Source organism: Scyliorhinus torazame, chromosome 4 (genome assembly GCF_047496885.1).
Source record: "Scyliorhinus torazame isolate Kashiwa2021f chromosome 4, sScyTor2.1, whole genome shotgun sequence".
NCBI lineage: Eukaryota > Metazoa > Chordata > Chondrichthyes > Carcharhiniformes > Scyliorhinidae > Scyliorhinus > Scyliorhinus torazame.
The window spans coordinates 339,610,661-339,632,017 of NC_092710.1; the positions used below are offsets into that span (position 1 = coordinate 339,610,661).

Here is a 21,357-nt window from a genome sequence, read left to right on the forward strand (position 1 = left end):
GATAAGTAAGATTAGGGAATTAAATGTGTGGGGTCCATGCCCGACCACCCTGAATCTACAGCCCGTGTCGCGTGTCCTGAACGCCGCCTACCCTAAGCTCAGAGGCTGAATGCCCTTGACTGCTGAAGTGTTCCCCAACTGGAAGGGAACATTCCAGCCTTGTGATTGTCGCGCGACAACGCAGAATCGGCGAGCAGAAACTGAGAGCCAAATTCCGCACGCATGAGTACGGCCTCAACTGGGACCTTGTATTCATGTCACATTACATGCCTGGGCTTGCGAAATCCTACTAACTGCCCTGGCTTGAGACAAATCACACTTTAACCTGTGATTATCCCTCTCTCCAGTCGCAACGTCTGGCCCTGTAAAGACTTAATCACCTGCAAAGACGTGCATTCAAAGTATCATCTTGCATCATTAACTTTGTCTATATATGTGTTTGTAGGGGCAGAACGGTGGCGCAGTATTTAGCATTGCTGCCTCACGGCGCCGAGGTCCCTGGTTCGATCCCGGCTCTGGGTAACTGTCCGTGTGGAGTTTGCACATTCTCCCCGTGTTTGCTTGGGTTTCACCCCCACAACCCAAAGATGTGCAGGGTAGGTGGATTGGCCATGCTAAATTGCCCCTTAATGGGAAAAAATGTATTGGGTACTCTAAATTTAAAAACAAGAAAAGATATGTGTTTGTAGAACCCACCTCTTCACTCGCCTGATGAATGAGCTGCGCTCCGAAAGCTAGTGATTTCAAACAAACCTGTTGGACTTTAACCTGGTGCTGTAAGACTTTGTTCTGTGCCCATTAATCTTTGCCCCACACATTTAATTCCCTAATCTTACTTATTTGGCGCTAATTTGTTCATGGTTCAGATGGTAATTGAGAGATTATTACCTTTGAGGTTCTACTTTTTAATTCAGCCCCTAGCTTTTCATTCTCTCAATACAGATCCCCTTTCATAGCCCTATGTGTGATGTTGGTACACACATGGATCACAACAACTCTGTTTTTATTTTTATGTATTGGGGCACCCTTTAAAAATGGCACAGAGATCTTAAAGTCTAAATTGAGCCCGTCCTGCCAGCTGACATCATGGGACCTGCCCCTTCATTTTTTTCTCAGCTATGAGGCAGATGATACGGCAGAGAATGGCAGCTTTAATGCCGTTTCTCTCACTCACTTTACCATTTAGCCAAAAATGGTAAAATTCTGCCCCTTGGGTGGGTATATGAAGGATTGTGGAATGTTACTTCCCAAGGCTCTTGGACTGTTAGTGGGTTTTCATAGTTTGTAACTTCTTCTAGTGTAGCATCGAAAAGTATCAGTAAAGTGCAAAGAAATACCAGGGGTGATAATATTCTTGCTACATGTGTAAAGTTAGTTCCCCAATGGGGTTAGTCGATAAAGGGAATGAGCAACAGAGCTATGCAAACCAGGAAGTCCCATCCCAGTGCAGATTCATACCAGGAGCTAGTATATTGTATTTCCAGTGAAAATCCTCTTTGTTTTTCTTTGCAGGTTGTGTTTAATACTCTAAGCCTTGTGGGTGTTTCCAAGAAGATTGTGTCGAGTGAAGAAAAGAGGTAAAGGAGCCGGAACTCAGTGGAAAATAGCGACTGAAGGGTTAGAGATGAGGGTGGGCAGGGACCATAGCTAAATACAACAGCCTCCTCCAATCAGAATTGACTCCTCCAATTCTTTGTCCAATAAGTCAGAAATATGCTCATTCCAGGTCAGTTTTAATTTAGTTGATTTCTCTGACTTGCACATAGAGTGGTATTTATTTGCGGCAATGGGGTTCTCACCCGCCTGCTTGAAAGGGTGGGGTCAGCAGCAAGAGTTGGTTCACAGTGGCCTGCCCCCTTCCTAATTGTGGAAAAGTCCCATTAGATTGCAAGTTGGTAAAACTTACAGCACCTTTCAAAAAGGTGGGAGGGGGAAAACAATGACCGACAGGCCAGTTGGCTTAACATCAGTTATTGGGAAAATGCTGGAATCTATTATTCAGTCCATTTTCATAGAATTTACAGTGCAGAAGGAGGCCATTCGGCCCATCGAGTCTGCACCAGCTCTTGAAAAGAGCACCCTACCCAAGGTCCACACCTCCACCCTATCCCCATAACCCAGTAACCGCACCAACACTAAGTTTGTACACTCTGGGCAATTTAGCATTGCCAATCCACCTAACCCGCACAATATTGGACTATTATTAACGATGCATTTAGAAAAACCTATTGGGCTGGATTCTCTGTTTGAGAGACTATGGGCGGGATCCTCTGTTTGAGAGACTATTGGGCTGGATTCTCTGTTTGAGAGACTATGGGCGGGATCCTCTGTTTGATAGACTATTGGGCTGGATTCTCTGTTTGAGAGACTATGGGCGGGATCCTCTGTTTGAGAGACTATTGGGCTGGATTCTCTGTTTGAGAGACTATGGGTGGGATCCTCTGTTTGAGAGACTATTGGGCTGGATTCTCTGTTTGAGAGACTATGGGCGGGATCCTCTGTTTGAGAGACTATGGGCGGGATCCTCTGTTTGAGAGACTATGGGTGGGATTCTCTGTTTGAGAGACTATGGGCGGGATCCTCTGTTTGAGAGACTATTGGGCTGGATTCTCTGTTTGAGAGACTATGGGCTGGATTCTCTGTTTGAGAGACTATTGGGCTGGATTCTCTGTTTGAGAGACTATGGGCTGGATTCTCTGTTTGAGAGACTATGGGCGGGATCCTCTGTTTGAGAGACTATTGGGCTGGATTCTCTGTTTGAGAGACTATGGGCGGGATCCTCTGTTTGAGAGACTATGGGCTGGATTCTCTGTTTGAGAGACTATTGGGCTGGATTCTCTGTTTGAGAGACTATGGGCGGGATCCTCTGTTTGAGAGACTATGGGCTGGATTCTCTGTTTGAGAGACTATTGGGCTGGATTCTCTGTTTGAGAGACTATTGGGCTGGATTCTCTGTTTGAGAGACTATGGGCGGGATCCTCTGTTTGAGAGACTATTGGGCTGGATTCTCTGTTTGAGAGACTATTGGGCTGGATTCTCTGTTTGAGAGACTATTGGGCGGGATCCTCTGTTTGAGAGACTATGGGCGGGATCCTCTGTTTGAGAGACTATGGGCGGGATCCTCTGTTTGAGAGACTATTGGGCTGGATCCTCTGTTTGAGAGACTATGGGCGGGATCCTCTGTTTGAGAGACTATTGGGCTGGATTCTCTGTTTGAGAGACTATTGGGCTGGATTCTCTGTTTGAGAGACTATGGGCTGGATTCTCTGTTTGAGAGACTATGGGCGGGATCCTCTGTTTGAGAGACTATTGGGCTGGATTCTCTGTTTGAGAGACTATTGGGCTGGATTCTCTGTTTGAGAGACTATGGGCTGGATTCTCTGTTTGAGAGACTATGGGCGGGATCCTCTGTTTGAGAGACTATGGGCGGGATCCTCTGTTTGAGAGACTATGGGTGGGATTCTCTGTTTGAGAGACTATGGGCGGGATCCTCTGTTTGAGAGACTATTGGGCTGGATTCTCTGTTTGAGAGACTATGGGCTGGATTCTCTGTTTGAGAGACTATTGGGCTGGATTCTCTGTTTGAGAGACTATGGGCTGGATTCTCTGTTTGAGAGACTATGGGCGGGATCCTCTGTTTGAGAGACTATTGGGCTGGATTCTCTGTTTGAGAGACTATGGGCGGGATCCTCTGTTTGAGAGACTATGGGCTGGATTCTCTGTTTGAGAGACTATTGGGCTGGATTCTCTGTTTGAGAGACTATGGGCGGGATCCTCTGTTTGAGAGACTATGGGCTGGATTCTCTGTTTGAGAGACTATTGGGCTGGATTCTCTGTTTGAGAGACTATTGGGCTGGATTCTCTGTTTGAGAGACTATGGGCGGGATCCTCTGTTTGAGAGACTATTGGGCTGGATTCTCTGTTTGAGAGACTATTGGGCTGGATTCTCTGTTTGAGAGACTATTGGGCGGGATCCTCTGTTTGAGAGACTATGGGCGGGATCCTCTGTTTGAGAGACTATGGGCGGGATCCTCTGTTTGAGAGACTATTGGGCTGGATCCTCTGTTTGAGAGACTATGGGCGGGATCCTCTGTTTGAGAGACTATTGGGCTGGATTCTCTGTTTGAGAGACTATTGGGCTGGATTCTCTGTTTGAGAGACGATGGGCTGGATTCTCTGTTTGAGAGACTATGGGCGGGATCCTCTGTTTGAGAGACTATTGGGCTGGATTCTCTGTTTGAGAGACTATTGGGCTGGATTCTCTGTTTGAGAGACTATGGGCTGGATTCTCTGTTTGAGAGACTATTGGGCTGGATTCTCTGTTTGAGAGACTATGGGCGGGATCCTCTGTTTGAGAGACTATTGGGCTGGATTCTCTGTTTGAGAGACTATGGGCTGGATTCTCTGTTTGAGAGACTATGGGCGGGATACTCTGTTTGAGAGACTATGGGCGGGATCCTCTGTTTGAGAGACTATTGGGCTGGATCCTCTGTTTGAGAGACTATTGGGCTGGATTCTCTGTTTGAGAGACTATGGGCGGGATCCTCTGTTTGAGAGACTATGGGCGGGATCCTCTGTTTGAGAGACTATGGGCGGGATCCTCTGTTTGAGAGACTATTGGGCGGGATACTCTGTTTGAGAGACTATTGGGCTGGATTCTCTGTTTGAGAGACTATGGGCGGGATCCGCTGTTTGAGAGACTATGGGCGGGATCCTCTGTTTGAGAGACTATGGGCTGGATTCTCTGTTTGAGAGACTATGGGCGGGATCCTCTGTTTGAGAGACTATGGGCGGGATCCTCTGTTTGAGAGACTATGGGCTGGATTCTCTGTTTGAGAGACTATGGGCGGGATCCTCTGTTTGAGAGACTATTGGGCGGGATCCTCTGTTTGAGAGACTATTGGGCTGGATCCTCTGTTTGAGAGACTATGGGCTGGATTCTCTGTTTGAGAGACTATGGGCTGGATTCTCTGTTTGAGAGACTATGGGCTGGATTCTCTGTTTGAGAGACTATGGGCTGGATTCTCTGTTTGAGAGACTATGGGCTGGATTCTCTGTTTGAGAGACTATGGGCGGGATCCTCTGTTTGAGAGACTATTGGGCTGGATTCTCTGTTTGAGAGACTATGGGCGGGATCCTCTGTTTGAGAGACTATGGGCTGGATTCTCTGTTTGAGAGACTATTGGGCTGGATTCTCTGTTTGAGAGACTATGGGCGGGATCCTCTGTTTGAGAGACTATGGGCTGGATTCTCTGTTTGAGAGACTATTGGGCTGGATTCTCTGTTTGAGAGACTATTGGGCTGGATTCTCTGTTTGAGAGACTATTGGGCTGGATTCTCTGTTTGAGAGACTATTGGGCGGGATCCTCTGTTTGAGAGACTATTGGGCTGGATTCTCTGTTTGAGAGACTATTGGGCTGGATTCTCTGTTTGAGAGACTATTGGGCGGGATCCTCTGTTTGAGAGACTATGGGCGGGATCCTCTGTTTGAGAGACTATGGGCGGGATCCTCTGTTTGAGAGACTATTGGGCTGGATCCTCTGTTTGAGAGACTATGGGCGGGATCCTCTGTTTGAGAGACTATTGGGCTGGATTCTCTGTTTGAGAGACTATTGGGCTGGATTCTCTGTTTGAGAGACTATGGGCTGGATTCTCTGTTTGAGAGACTATTGGGCTGGATTCTCTGTTTGAGAGACTATTGGGCTGGATTCTCTGTTTGAGAGACTATGGGCGGGATCCTCTGTTTGAGAGACTATTGGGCTGGATTCTCTGTTTGAGAGACTATTGGGCTGGATTCTCTGTTTGAGAGACTATGGGCTGGATTCTCTGTTTGAGAGACTATTGGGCTGGATTCTCTGTTTGAGAGACTATGGGCGGGATCCTCTGTTTGAGAGACTATTGGGCTGGATTCTCTGTTTGAGAGACTATGGGCTGGATTCTCTGTTTGAGAGACTATGGGCGGGATCCTCTGTTTGAGAGACTATGGGCGGGATCCTCTGTTTGAGAGACTATTGGGCTGGATCCTCTGTTTGAGAGACTATTGGGCTGGATTCTCTGTTTGAGAGACTATGGGCGGGATCCTCTGTTTGAGAGACTATGGGCGGGATCCTCTGTTTGAGAGACTATGGGCGGGATCCTCTGTTTGAGAGACTATTGGGCGGGATCCTCTGTTTGAGAGACTATTGGGCTGGATTCTCTGTTTGAGAGACTATGGGCGGGATCCCCTGTTTGAGAGACTATGGGCGGGATCCTCTGTTTGAGAGACTATGGGCTGGATTCTCTGTTTGAGAGACTATGGGCGGGATCCTCTGTTTGAGAGACTATGGGCGGGATCCTCTGTTTGAGAGACTATGGGCTGGATTCTCTGTTTGAGAGACTATGGGCGGGATCCTCTGTTTGAGAGACTATTGGGCGGGATCCTCTGTTTGAGAGACTATTGGGCTGGATCCTCTGTTTGAGAGACTATGGGCTGGATTCTCTGTTTGAGAGACTATGGGCTGGATTCTCTGTTTGAGAGACTATTGGGCTGGATTCTCTGTTTGAGAGACTATGGGCTGGATTCTCTGTTTGAGAGACTATGGGCTGGATTCTCTGTTTGAGAGACTATTGGGCTGGATTCTCTGTTTGAGAGACTATTGGGCTGGATTCTCTGTTTGAGAGACTATGGGCGGGATCCTCTGTTTGAGAGACTATTGGGCTGGATTCTCTGTTTGAGAGACTATTGGGCTGGATTCTCTGTTTGAGAGACTATGGGCTGGATTCTCTGTTTGAGAGACTATTGGGCTGGATTCTCTGTTTGAGAGACTATGGGCTGGATTCTCTGTTTGAGAGACTATGGGCTGGATTCTCTGTTTGAGAGACTATTGGGCGGGATCCTCTGTTTGAGAGACTATTGGGCTGGATTCTCTGTTTGAGAGACTATTGGGCTGGATTCTCTGTTTGAGAGACTATGGGCGGGATCCTCTGTTTGAGAGACTATTGGGCGGGATCCTCTGTTTGAGAGACTATTGGGCTGGATTCTCTGTTTGAGAGACTATTGGGCTGGATTCTCTGTTTGAGAGACTATGGGCGGGATCCTCTGTTTGAGAGACTATGGGCTGGATTCTCTGTTTGAGAGACTATGGGCGGGATCCTCTGTTTGAGAGACTATTGGGCTGGATTCTCTGTTTGAGAGACTATTGGGCTGGATTCTCTGTTTGAGAGACTATGGGCTGGATTCTCTGTTTGAGAGACTATTGGGCGGGATCCTCTGTTTGAGAGACTATGGGCGGGATCCTCTGTTTGAGAGACTATGGGCTGGATTCTCTGTTTGAGAGACTATGGGCGGGATTCTCTGTTTGAGAGACTATTGGGCTGCATCCTCTGTTTGAGAGACTATGGGCTGGATCCTCTGTTTGAGAGACTATTGGGCTGGATTCTCTGTTTGAGAGACTATGGGCTGGATTCTCTGTTTGAGAGACTATTGGGCTGGATTCTCTGTTTGAGAGACTATGGGCGGGTTCCTCTGTTTGAGAGACTATGGGCTGGATCCTCTGTTTGAGAGAATATTGGGCTGGATTCTCTGTTTGAGAGACTATTGGGCTGGATTCTCTGTTTGAGAGACTATGGGCGGGATCCTCTGTTTGAGAGACTATTGGGCTGGATTCTCTGTTTGAGAGACTATTGGGCTGGATTCTCTGTTTGAGAGACTATTGGGCTGGATTCTCTGTTTGAGAGACTATTGGGCTGGATTCTCTGTTTGAGAGACTATGGGCGGTTCCTCTGTTTGAGAGACTATTGGGCTGGATTCTCTGTTTGAGAGACTATTGGGCTGGATTCTCTGTTTGAGAGACTATTGGGCTGGATTCTCTGTTTGAGAGACTATTGGGCTGGATTCTCTGTTTGAGAGACTATTGGGCTGGATTCTCTGTTTGAGAGACTATGGGCGGGATCCTCTGTTTGAGAGACTATTGGGCGGGATCCCCTGTTTGAGAGACTATTGGGCTGGATTCTCTGTTTGAGAGACTATGGGCTGGATTCTCTGTTTGAGAGACTATGGGCGGGATCCTCTGTTTGAGAGACTATTGGGCTGGATCCTCTGTTTGAGAGACTATGGGCGGGATCCTCTGTTTGAGAGACTATTGGGCTGGATTCTCTGTTTGAGAGACTATGGGCGGGATCCTCTGTTTGAGAGACTATTGGGCTGGATCCTCTGTTTGAGAGACTATGGGCAGGATCCTCTGTTTGAGAGACTATTGGGCTGGATTCTCTGTTTGAGAGACTATGGGCGGGATCCTCTGTTTGAGAGACTATGGGCGGGATTCTCTGTTTGAGAGACTATGGGCTGGATTCTCTGTTTGAGAGACTATGGGCTGGATTCTCTGTTTGAGAGACTATGGGTTGGATCCTCTGTTTGAGAGACTATTGGGCGGGATCCTCTGTTTGAGAGACTATGGGCGGGATCCTCTGTTTGAGAGACTATTGGGCTGGATTCTCTGTTTGAGAGACTATGGGCGGGATCCTCTGTTTGAGAGACTATTGGGCTGGATTCTCTGTTTGAGAGACTATGGGCGGGATCCTCTGTTTGAGAGACTATTGGGCGGGATCCTCTGTTTGAGAGACTATGGGCGGGATCCTCTGTTTGAGAGACTATTGGGCTGGATTCTCTGTTTGAGAGACTATGGGCGGGATCCTCTGTTTGAGAGACTATTGGGCTGGATCCTCTGTTTGAGAGACTATGGGCGGGATCCTCTGTTTGAGAGACTATTGGGCTGGATCCTCTGTTTGAGAGACTATGGGCGGGATTCTCTGTTTGAGAGACTATGGGCTGGATTCTCTGTTTGAGAGACTATGGGCGGGATCCTCTGTTTGAGAGACTATTGGGCTGGATCCTCTGTTTGAGAGACTATGGGCGGGATCCTCTGTTTGAGAGACTATTGGGCTGGATTCTCTGTTTGAGAGACTATGGGCGGGATCCTCTGTTTGAGAGACTATTGGGCTGGATCCTCTGTTTGAGAGACTATGGGCGGGATCCTCTGTTTGAGAGACTATTGGGCTGGATTCTCTGTTTGAGAGACTATGGGCGGGATCCTCTGTTTGAGAGACTATGGGCGGGATTCTCTGTTTGAGAGACTATGGGCTGGATTCTCTGTTTGAGAGACTATGGGCGGGATCCTCTGTTTGAGAGACTATGGGCGGGATTCTCTGTTTGAGAGACTATGGGCTGGATTCTCTGTTTGAGAGACTATGGGCGGGATCCTCTGTTTGAGAGACTATTGGCGGGATCCTCTGTTTGAGAGACTATTGGGCTGGATCCTCTGTATGAGAGACTATTGGGCTGGATCCTCTGTTTGAGAGACTATGGGCGGAATCCTCTGTTTGAGAGACTATTGGGCTGGATTCTCTGTTTGAGAGACTATGGGCGGGATCCTCTGTTTGAGAGACTATGGGCGGGATTCTCTGTTTGAGAGACTATGGGCTGGATTCTCTGTTTGAGAGACTATGGGCGGGATCCTCTGTTTGAGAGACTATGGGCGGGATTCTCTGTTTGAGAGACTATGGGCTGGATTCTCTGTTTGAGAGACTATGGGCGGGATCCTCTGTTTGAGAGACTATTGGCGGGATCCTCTGTTTGAGAGACTATTGGGCTGGATTCTCTGTTTGAGAGACTATGGGCTGGATCCTCTGTTTGAGAGACTATGGGCGGGATCCTCTGTTTGAGAGACTATTGGGCGGGATCCTCTGTTTGAGAGACTATTGGGCGGGATCCTCTGTTTGAGAGACTATTGGGCTGGATCCTCTGTTTGAGAGACTATGGGCGGGATCTTCTGTTTGAGAGACTATTGGGCTGGATTCTCTGTTTGAGAGACTATGGGCGGGATCCTCTGTTTGAGAGACTATTGGGCTGGATTCTCTGTTTGAGAGACTATTGGGCTGGATTCTCTGTTTGAGAGACTATGGGCGGGATCCTCTGTTTGAGAGACTATTGGGCGGGATCCTCTGTTTGAGAGACTATTGGGCTGGATTCTCTGTTTGAGAGACTATGGGCGGGATCCTCTGTTTGAGAGACTATTGGGCTGGATTCTCTGTTTGAGAGACTATTGGGCTGGATTCTCTGTTTGAGAGACTATGGGCGGGATCCTCTGTTTGAGAGACTATTGGGCGGGATCCTCTGTTTGAGAGACTATTGGGCTGGATTCTCTGTTTGAGAGACTATTGGGCTGGATTCTCTGTTTGAGAGACTATTGGGCGGGATCCTCTCTTTGAGAGACTATTGGGCTGGATTCTCTGTTTGAGAGACTATTGGGCTGGATTCTCTGTTTGAGAGACTATGGGCGGGATCCTCTGTTTGAGAGACTATTGGGCGGGATCCTCTGTTTGAGAGACTATTGGGCTGGATTCTCTGTTTGAGAGACTATGGGCGGGATCCTCTGTTTGAGAGACTATTGGGCTGGATTCTCTGTTTGAGAGACTATTGGGCTGGATCCGCTGTTTGAGAGACTTTGGGCGGGATCCTCTGTTTGAGAGACTATTGGGCTGGATTCTCTGTTTGAGAGACTATGGGCGGGATCCTCTGTTTGAGAGACTATTGGGCTGGATTCTCTGTTTGAGAGACTATTGGGCTGGATTCTCTGTTTGAGAGACTATTGGGCTGGATTCTCTGTTTGAGAGACTATGGGCGGGATCCTCTGTTTGAGAGACTATTGGGCTGGATTCTCTGTTTGAGAGACTATTGGGCTGGATTCTCTGTTTGAGAGACTATGGGCGGGATCCTCTGTTTGAGAGACTATTGGGCGGGATCCTCTGTTTGAGAGACTATTGGGCTGGATTCTCTGTTTGAGAGACTATGGGCGGGATCCTCTGTTTGAGAGACTATTGGGCTGGATTCTCTGTTTGAGAGACTATTGGGCTGGATCCTCTGTTTGAGCGACTATGGGCTGGATCCTCTGTTTGAGAGACTATGGGCTGGATTCTCTGTTTGAGAGACTATGGGCGGGATCCTCTGTTTGAGAGACTATTGGGCTGGATTCTCTGTTTGAGAGACTATTGGGCTGGATCCTCTGTTTGAGAGACTATGGGCTGGATCCTCTGTTTGAGAGACTATGGGCTGGATTCTCTGTTTGAGAGACTATGGGCGGGATCCTCTGTTTGAGAGACTATTGGGCTGGATCCTCTGTTTGAGAGACTATGGGCGGGATCCTCTGTTTGAGAGACTATTGGGCTGGATTCTCTGTTTGAGAGACTATTGGGCGGGATCCTCTGTTTGAGAGACTATTGGGCGGGATCCTCTGTTTGAGAGACTATGGGCGGGATCCTCTGTTTGAGAGACTATTGGGCTGGATTCTCTGTTTGAGAGACTATGGGCGGGATCCTCTGTTTGAGAGACTATGGGCTGGATTCTCTGTTTGAGAGACTATTGGGCGGGATCCTCTGTTTGAGAGACTATTGGGCGGGATCCTCTGTTTGAGAGACTATGGGCGGGATCCTCTGTTTGAGAGACTATGGGCGGGATCCTCTGTTTGAGAGACGATGGGCGGGATCCTCTGTTTGAGAGACTATGGGCGGGATTCTCTGTTTGAGAGACTATGGGCGGGATCCTCTGTTTGAGAGACTATGGCGGGATTCTCTGTTTGAGAGACTATGGGCGGGATTCTCTGTTTGAGAGACTATGGGCGGGATCCTCTGTTTGAGAGACTATGGGCGGGATCCTCTGTTTGAGAGACTATGGGCGGGATCCTCTGTTTGAGAGACTATGGGCGGGATCCTCTGTTTGAGAGACTATTGGGCGGGATCCTCTGTTTGAGAGACTATGGGCGGGATCCTCTGTTTGAGAGACTATTGGGCTGGATCCTCTGTTTGAGAGACTATTGGGCGGGATCCTCTGTTTGAGAGACTATGGGCGGGATCCTCTGTTTGAGAGACTATGGGCGGGATCCTCTGTTTGAGAGACTATTGGGCGGGATCCTCTGTTTGAGAGACTATGGGCGGGATCCTCTGTTTGAGAGACTATTGGGCTGGATCCTCTGTTTGAGAGACTATTGGGCGGGATCCTCTGTTTGAGAGACTATGGGCGGGATCCTCTGTTTGAGAGACTATGGGCGGGATCCTCTGTTTGAGAGACTATTGGGCTGGATTCTCTGTTTGAGAGACTATGGGCGGGATCCTCTGTTTGAGAGACTATTGGGCTGGATTCTCTGTTTGAGAGACTATTGGGCTGGATTCTCTGTTTGAGAGACTATTGGGCTGGATTCTCTGTTTGAGAGACTATTGGGCTGGATTCTCTGTTTGAGAGACTATGGGCTGGATTCTCTGTTTGAGAGACTATGGGCGGGATCCTCTGTTTGAGAGACTATGGGCTGGATCCTCTGTTTGAGAGACTATTATGCTGGATTCTCTGTTTGAGAGACTATGGGCTGGATTCTCTGTTTGAGAGACTATGGGCGGGATCCTCTGTTTGAGAGACTATGGGCGGGATCCTCTGTTTGAGAGACTATGGGCGGGATCCTCTGTTTGAGAGACTATGGGCTGGATCCTCTGTTTGAGAGACTATTGGGCTGGATTCTCTGTTTGAGAGACTATGGGCTGGATTCTCTGTTTGAGAGACTATGGGCGGGATCCTCTGTTTGAGAGACTATGGGCGGGATCCTCTGTTTGAGAGACTATGGGCTGGATTCTCTGTTTGAGAGACTATGGGCTGGATTCTCTGTTTGAGAGACTATGGGCGGGATCCTCTGTTTGAGAGACTATGGGCGGGATCCTCTGTTTGAGAGACTATGGGCTGGATTCTCTGTTTGAGAGACTATGGGCTGGATTCTCTGTTTGAGAGACTATGGGCTGGATTCTCTGTTTGAGAGACTATGGGCGGGATCCTCTGTTTGAGAGACTATGGGCGGGATCCTCTGTTTGAGAGACTATGGGCGGGATCCTCTGTTTGAGAGACTATGGGCGGGATCCTCTGTTTCAGAGACTATGGGCGGGATCCTCTGTTTGAGAGACTATGGTCGGGATCCTGTGTTTGAGAGACTATGGGTGGGATCCTCTGTTTGAGAGACTATTGGCGGGATCCTCTGTTTGAGAGACTATGGGCGGGATCCTCTGTTTGAGAGACTATGGGCGGGATCCTCTGTTTGAGAGACTATGGGCGGCATCCTCTGTTTGAGAGACTATGGGCTGGATTTGTCTGTTTGAGAGACTATGGGCGGGATCCTCTGTTTGAGAGACTATGGGCTGGATCCTCTGTTTGAGAGACTATGGGCGGGATCCTCTGTTTGAGAGACTATGGGCGGGATCCTCTGTTTGAGAGACTATGGGCTGGATTCTCTGTTTGAGAGACTATGGGCTGGATTCTCTGTTTGAGAGACTATGGGCGGGATCCTCTGTTTGAGAGACTATGGGCGGGATCCTCTGTTTGAGAGACTATGGGCGGGATCCTCTGTTTGAGAGACTATGGGCGGGATCCTCTGTTTGAGAGACTATGGGCTGGATTCTCTGTTTGAGAGACTATGGGCGGGATCCTCTGTTTGAGAGACTATTGGGCTGGATTCTCTGTTTGAGAGACTATTGGGCTGGATTCTCTGTTTGAGAGACTATGGGCGGGATCCTCTGTTTGAGAGACTATGGGCTGGATTCTCTGTTTGAGAGACTATTGGGCTGGATTCTCTGTTTGAGAGACTATGGGCGGGATCCTCTGTTTGAGAGACTATGGGCGGGATCCTCTGTTTGAGAGACTATGGGCGGGATCCTCTGTTTGAGAGACTATTGGGCGGGATCCTCTGTTTGAGAGACTATTGGGCTGGATTCTCTGTTTGAGAGACTATTGGGCTGGATTCTCTGTTTGAGAGACTATTGGGCGGGATCCTCTGTTTGAGAGACTATTGGGCTGGATTCTCTGTTTGAGAGACTATTGGGCTGGATTCTCTGTTTGAGAGACTATGGGCGGGATCCTCTGTTTGAGAGACTCTTGGGCGGGATCCTCTGTTTGAGAGACTATTGGGCTGGATTCTCTGTTTGAGAGACTATGGGCGGGATCCTCTGTTTGAGAGACTATTGGGCTGGATTCTCTGTTTGAGAGACTATTGGGCTGGATCCTCTGTTTGAGAGACTATGGGCGGGATCCTCTGTTTGAGAGACTATTGGGCTGGATTCTCTGTTTGAGAGACTATGGGCGGGATCCTCTGTTTGAGAGACTATTGGGCTGGATTCTCTGTTTGAGAGACTATTGGGCTGGATTCTCTGTTTGAGAGACTATTGGGCTGGATTCTCTGTTTGAGAGACTATGGGCGGGATCCTCTGTTTGAGAGACTATTGGGCTGGATTCTCTGTTTGAGAGACTATTGGGCTGGATTCTCTGTTTGAGAGACTATGGGCGGGATCCTCTGTTTGAGAGACTATTGGGCGGGATCCTCTGTTTGAGAGACTATTGGGCTGGATTCTCTGTTTGAGAGACTATGGGCGGGATCCTCTGTTTGAGAGACTATGGGCGGGATCCTCTGTTTGAGAGACTATTGGGCTGGATTCTCTGTTTGAGAGACTATTGGGCTGGATCCTCTGTTTGAGAGACTATGGGCTGGATCCTCTGTTTGAGAGACTATGGGCTGGATTCTCTGTTTGAGAGACTATGGGCGGGATCCTCTGTTTGAGAGACTATTGGGCTGGATCCTCTGTTTGAGAGACTATGGGCGGGATCCTCTGTTTGAGAGACTATTGGGCTGGATTCTCTGTTTGAGAGACTATTGGGCGGGATCCTCTGTTTGAGAGACTATTGGGCGGGATCCTCTGTTTGAGAGACTATGGGCGGGATCCTCTGTTTGAGAGACAATTGGGCTGGATTCTCTGTTTGAGAGACTATGGGCGGGATCCTGTTTGAGAGACTATGGGCTGGATTCTCTGTTTGAGAGACTATTGGGCGGGATCCTCTGTTTGAGAGACTATTGGGCGGGATCCTCTGTTTGAGAGACTATGGGCGGGATCCTCTGTTTGAGAGACTATGGGCGGGATCCTCTGTTTGAGAGACTATGGGCGGGATTCTCTGTTTGAGAGACTATGGGCGGGATCCTCTGTTTGAGAGACTATGGGCGGGATTCTCTGTTTGAGAGACTATGGGCGGGATTCTCTGTTTGAGAGTCTATGGGCGGGATCCTCTGTTTGAGAGACTATGGGCGGGATCCTCTGTTTGAGAGACTATGGGCGGGATCCTCTGTTTGAGAGACAATGGGCGGGATCCTCTGTTTGAGAGACTATTGGGCGGGATCCTCTGTTTGAGAGACTATGGGCGGGATCCTCTGTTTGAGAGACTATGGGCGGGATCCTCTGTTGAGAGACTATGGGCTGGATTCTCTGTTTGAGAGACTATTGGGCTGGATTCTCTGTTTGAGAGACTATGGGCTGGATTCTCTGTTTGAGAGACTATGGGCGGGATCCTCTGTTTGAGAGACTATGGGCGGGATCCTCTGTTTGAGAGACTATGGGCGGGATCCTCTGTTTGAGAGACTATGGGCGGCATCCTCTGTTTGAGAGACTATGGGCTGGATTTGTCTGTTTGAGAGACTATGGGCGGGATCCTCTGTTTGAGAGACTATGGGCTGGATCCTCTGTTTGAGAGACTATGGGCGGGATCCTCTGTTTGAGAGACTATGGGCGGGATCCTCTGTTTGAGAGACTATGGGCTGGATTCTCTGTTTGAGAGACTATGGGCTGGATTCTCTGTTTGAGAGACTATGGGCGGGATCCTCTGTTTGAGAGACTATGGGCGGGATCCTCTGTTTGAGAGACTATGGGCGGGATCCTCTGTTTGAGAGACTATGGGCGGGATCCTCTGTTTGAGAGACTATGGGCTGGATTCTCTGTTTGAGAGACTATGGGCGGGATCCTCTGTTTGAGAGACTATTGGGCTGGATTCTCTGTTTGAGAGACTATTGGGCTGGATTCTCTGTTTGAGAGACTATGGGCGGGATCCTCTGTTTGAGAGACTATGGGCTGGATTCTCTGTTTGAGAGACTATTGGGCTGGATTCTCTGTTTGAGAGACTATGGGCGGGATCCTCTGTTTGAGAGACTATGGGCGGGATCCTCTGTTTGAGAGACTATGGGCGGGATCCTCTGTTTGAGAGACTATTGGGCGGGATCCTCTGTTTGAGAGACTATTGGGCTGGATTCTCTGTTTGAGAGACTATTGGGCTGGATTCTCTGTTTGAGAGACTATTGGGCGGGATCCTCTGTTTGAGAGACTATTGGGCTGGATTCTCTGTTTGAGAGACTATTGGGCTGGATTCTCTGTTTGAGAGACTATGGGCGGGATCCTCTGTTTGAGAGACTATTGGGCGGGATCCTCTGTTTGAGAGACTATTGGGCTGGATTCTCTGTTTGAGAGACTATGGGCGGGATCCTCTGTTTGAGAGACTATTGGGCTGGATTCTCTGTTTGAGAGACTATTGGGCTGGATCCTCTGTTTGAGAGACTATGGGCGGGATCCTCTGTTTGAGAGACTATTGGGCTGGATTCTCTGTTTGAGAGACTATGGGCGGGATCCTCTGTTTGAGAGAATATTGGGCTGGATTCTCTGTTTGAGAGACTATTGGGCTGGATTCTCTGTTTGAGAGACTATGGGCGGGATCCTCTGTTTGAGAGACTATTGGGCTGGATTCTCTGTTTGAGAGACTATTGGGCTGGATTCTCTGTTTGAGAGACTATGGGCGGGATCCTCTGTTTGAGAGACTATTGGGCGGGATCCTCTGTTTGAGAGACTATTGGCTGGATTCTCTGTTTGAGAGACTATGGGCGGATCCTCTGTTTGAGAGACTATGGGCGGGATCCTCTGTTTGAGAGACTATTGGGCTGGATTCTCTGTTTGAGAGACTATTGGGCTGGATCCTCTGTTTGAGAGACTATGGGCTGGATCCTCTGTTTGAGAGACTATGGGCTGGATTCTCTGTTTGAGAGACTATGGGCGGGATCCTCTGTTTGAGAGACTATTGGGCGGGATCCTCTGTTTGAGAGACTATGGGCGGGATCCTCTGTTTGAGAGACTATTGGGCTGGATTCTCTGTTTGAGAGACTATTGGGCGGGATCCTCTGTTTGAGAGACTATTGGGCGGGATCCTCTGTTTGAGAGACTATGGGCGGGATCCTCTGTTTGAGAGACAATTGGGCTGGATTCTCTGTTTGAGAGACTATGGGCGGGATCCTCTGTTTGAGAGACTATGGGCTGGATTCTCTGTTTGAGAGACTATTGGGCGGGATCCTCTGTTTGAGAGACTATTGGGCGGGATCCTCTGTTTGAGAGACTATGGGCGGGATCCTCTGTTTGAGAGACTATGGGCGGGATCCTCTGTTTGAGAGACTATGGGCGGGATCCTCTGTTTGAGAGACTATGGGCGGGATTCTCTGTTTGAGAGACTATGGGCGGGATCCTCTGTTTGAGAGACTATGGGCGGGATTCTCTGTTTGAGAGACTATGGGCGGGATTCTCTGTTTGAGAGACTATGGGCGGGATCCTCTGTTTGAGAGACTATGGGCGGGATCCTCTGTTTGAGAGACTATGGGCGGGATCCTCTGTTTGAGAGACTATGGGCGGGATCCTCTGTTTGAGAGACTATTGGGCGGGATCCTCTGTTTGAGAGACTATGGGCGGGATCCTCTGTTTGAGAGACTATGGGCGGGATCCTCTGTTTGAGAGACTATGGGCTGGATTCTCTGTTTGAGAGACTATTGGGCTGGATTCTCTGTTTGAGAGACTATGGGCTGGATTCTCTGTTTGAGAGACTATGGGCGGGATCCTCTGTTTGAGAGACTATGGGCGGGATCCTCTGTTTGAGAGACTATTGGGCTGGATCCTCTGTTGAGAGACTATTGGGCGGGATCCTCTGTTTGTGAGACTATGGGCGGGATCCTCTGTTTGAGAGACTATGGGCGGGATTCTCTGTTTGAGAGACTATTGGGCTGGATTCTCTGTTTGAGAGACTATGGGCGGGATCCTCTGTTTGAGAGACTATTGGGCTGGATTCTCTGTTTGAGAGACTATTGGGCTGGATTCTCTGTTTGAGAGACTATTGGGCTGGATTCTCTGTTTGAGAGACTATTGGGCTGGATTCTCTGTTTGAGAGACTATGGGCTGGATTCTCTGTTTGAGAGACTATGGGCGGGATCCTCTGTTTGAGAGACTATGGGCGGGATCCTCTGTTTGAGAGACTATTGGGCTGGATTCTCTGTTTGAGAGACTATGGGCTGATTCTCTGTTTGAGAGACTATGGGCTGGATTCTTTGTTTGAGAGACTATTGGGCGGGATTCTCTGTTTGAGAGACTATGGGCGGGATCCTCTGTTTGAGAGACTATTGGGCTGGATCCTCTGTTTGAGAGACTATGGGCGGGATCCTCTGTTTGAGAGACTATGGGCGGGATCCTCTGTTTGAGAGACTATGGGCGGGATCCTCTGTTTGAGAGACTATGGGCTGGATCCTCTGTTTGAGAGACTATTGGGCTGGATTCTCTGTTTGAGAGACTATGGGCTGGATTCTCTGTTTGAGAGACTATGGGCGGGATCCTCTGTTTGAGAGACTATGGGCGGGATCCTCTGTTTGAGAGACTATGGGCTGGATTCTCTGTTTGAGAGACTATGGGCTGGATTCTCTGTTTGAGAGACTATGGGCGGGATCCTCTGTTTGAGAGACTATGGGCGGGATCCTCTGTTTGAGAGACTATGGGCTGGATTCTCTGTTTGAGAGACTATGGGCTGGATTCTCTGTTTGAGAGACTATGGGCTGGATTCTCTGTTTGAGAGACTATGGGCGGGATCCTCTGTTTGAGAGACTATGGGCGGGATCCTCTGTTTGAGAGACTATGGGCGGGATCCTCTGTTTGAGAGACTATGGGCGGGATCCTCTGTTTGAGAGACTATGGGCGGGATCCTCTGTTTGAGAGACTATGGGCGGGATCCTGTGTTTGAGAGACTATGGGCGGGATCCTCTGTTTGAGAGACTATTGGCGGGATCCTCTGTTTGAGAGACTATGGGCGGTATCCTCTGTTTGAGAGACTATGGGCGGGATCCTCTGTTTGAGAGACTATGGGCGGCATCCTCTGTTTGAGAGACTATGGGCTGGATTTGTCTGTTTGAGAGACTATGGGCGGGATCCTCTGTTTGAGAGACTATGGGCTGGATTCTCTGTTTGAGAGACTATGGGCGGGATCCTCTGTTGAGAGACTATGGGCGGGATCCTCTGTTTGAGAGACTATGGGCTGGATTCTCTGTTTGAGAGACTATGGGCTGGATTCTCTGTTTGAGAGACTATGGGCGGGATCCTCTGTTTGAGAGGACTATGGGCGGGATCCTCTGTTTGACAGACTATGGGCGGGATCCTCTGTTTGAGAGACTATGGGCGGGATCCTCTGTTTGAGAGACTATGGGCTGGATTCTCTGTTTGAGAGACTATGGGCGGGATCCTCTGTTTGAGAGACTATTGGGCTGGATTCTCTGTTTGAGAGACTATTGGGCTGGATTCTCTGTTTGAGAGACTATGGGCGGGATCCTCTGTTTGAGAGACTATGGGCTGGATTCTCTGTTTGAGAGACCATTGGGCTGGATTCTCTGTTTGAGAGACTATGGGCGGGATCCTCTGTTTGAGAGACTATGGGCGGGATCCTCTGTTTGAGAGACTATGGGCGGGATCCTCTGTTTGAGAGACTATGGGCTGGATTCTCTGTTTGAGAGACTATGGGCTGGATTCTCTGTTTGAGAGACTATGGGCTGGATCCTCTGTTTGAGAGACTATGGGCTGGATTCTCTGTTTGAGAGACTATTGGGCTGGATCCTCTGTTTGAGAGACTATTGGGCTGGATTCTCAGTTTGAGAGACTATTGGGCTGGATTCTCTGTTTGAGAGACTATTGGCGGGATCCTCTGTTTGAGAGACTATGGGCGGGATCCTCTGTTTGAGAGACTATGGGCGGGATCCTCTGTTTGAGAGACTATGGGCGGGATCCTCTGTTTGAGAGACTATGGGCTGGATTCTCTGTTTGAGAGACTATTGGGCTGGATTCTCTGTTTGAGAGACTATTGGGCTGGATTCTCTGTTTGAGAGACTATTGGCGGGATCCTCTGTTTGAGAGACTATTGGGCTGGATTCTCTGTTTGAGAGACTATTGGGCTGGATCCTCTGTTTGAGAGACTATTGGCGGGATCCTCTGTTTGAGAGACTATTGGGCTGGATCCTCTGTTTGAGAGACTATGGGCTGGATCTCTGTTTGAGAGACTATGGGCGGGATCCTCTGTTTGAGAGACTATTGGGCTGGATTCTCTGTTTGAGAGACTATTGGGCTGGATTCTCTGTTGAGAGACTATTGGGCTGGATTCTCTGTTTGAGAGACTATGGGCTGGATCCTCTGTTTGAGAGACTATTGGGCTGGATTCTCTGTTTGAGAGACTATGGGCTGGATCCTCTGTTTGAGAGACTATTGGGCTGGATCTCTGTTTGAGAGACTATGGGCGGGATTCTCTGTTTGAGAGACTATGGGCGGATCCTCTGTTTGAGAGACTATTGGGCTGGATCCTCTGTTTGAGAGACTATTGGGCTGGATTCTCTGTTTGAGAGACTATGGGCGGGATTCTCTGTTTGAGAGACTATGGGTGGGATCCTCTGTTTGAGAGACTATGGGCTGGATTCTCTGTTTGAGAGACTATTGGGCTGGATTCTCTGTTTGAGAGACTATTGGGCTGGATTCTCTGTTTGAGAGACTATTGGCGGGATCCTCTGTTTGAGAGACTATTGGGCTGGATTCTCTGTTTGAGAGACTATTGGGCTGGATCCTCTGTTTGAGAGACTATTGGCGGGATCCTCTGTTTGAGAGACTATGGGCGGGATCCTCTGTTTGAGAGACTATTGGGCTGGATCCTCTGTTTGAGAGACTATGGGCGGGATCCTCTGTTTGAGAGACTATTGGGCTGGATTCTCTGTTTGAGAGACTATTGGGCTGGATTCTCTGTTGAGAGACTATTGGGCGGGATCCTCTGTTTGAGAGACTATTGGGCGGGATCCTCTGTTTGAGAGACCATGGGCGGGATCCTCTGTTTGAGAGACTATGGGCGGGATCCTCTGTTTGAGAGACTATTGGGCTGGATCTCTGTTTGAGAGACTATTGGGCTGGATTCTCTGTTTGAGAGACTATTGGGCTGGATTCTCTGTTTGAGAGACTATGGGCGGGATCCTCTGTTTGAGAGACTATTGGGCTGGATTCTCTGTTTGAGAGACTATGGGCTGGATTCTCTGTTTGAGAGACTATTGGCGGGATCCTCTGTTTGAGAGACTATTGGGCTGGATTCTCTGTTTGAGAGACTATGGGCTGGATTCTCTGTTTGAGAGACTATGGGCGGGATTCTCTGTTTGAGAG

At 48.9% G+C, this 21,357-nt stretch overlaps 1 protein-coding gene across 3 annotated transcripts in view; it reads left to right on the top strand.

Annotated features, from left to right (window-relative positions):
• LOC140411169 (probable tubulin polyglutamylase ttll-15) overlaps positions 1 to 21,357 on the top strand; it is a 204,244-nt gene that overhangs the window by 151,380 nt on the left and 31,507 nt on the right. For all 3 annotated transcript variants that reach the window (XM_072500259.1, XM_072500257.1, XM_072500258.1), the window contains one exon: positions 1,513 to 1,577. In XM_072500259.1, the coding sequence (XP_072356360.1) occupies positions 1,513 to 1,577 (65 nt within the window). The remainder of the gene's footprint in view (positions 1 to 1,512; positions 1,578 to 21,357) is intronic.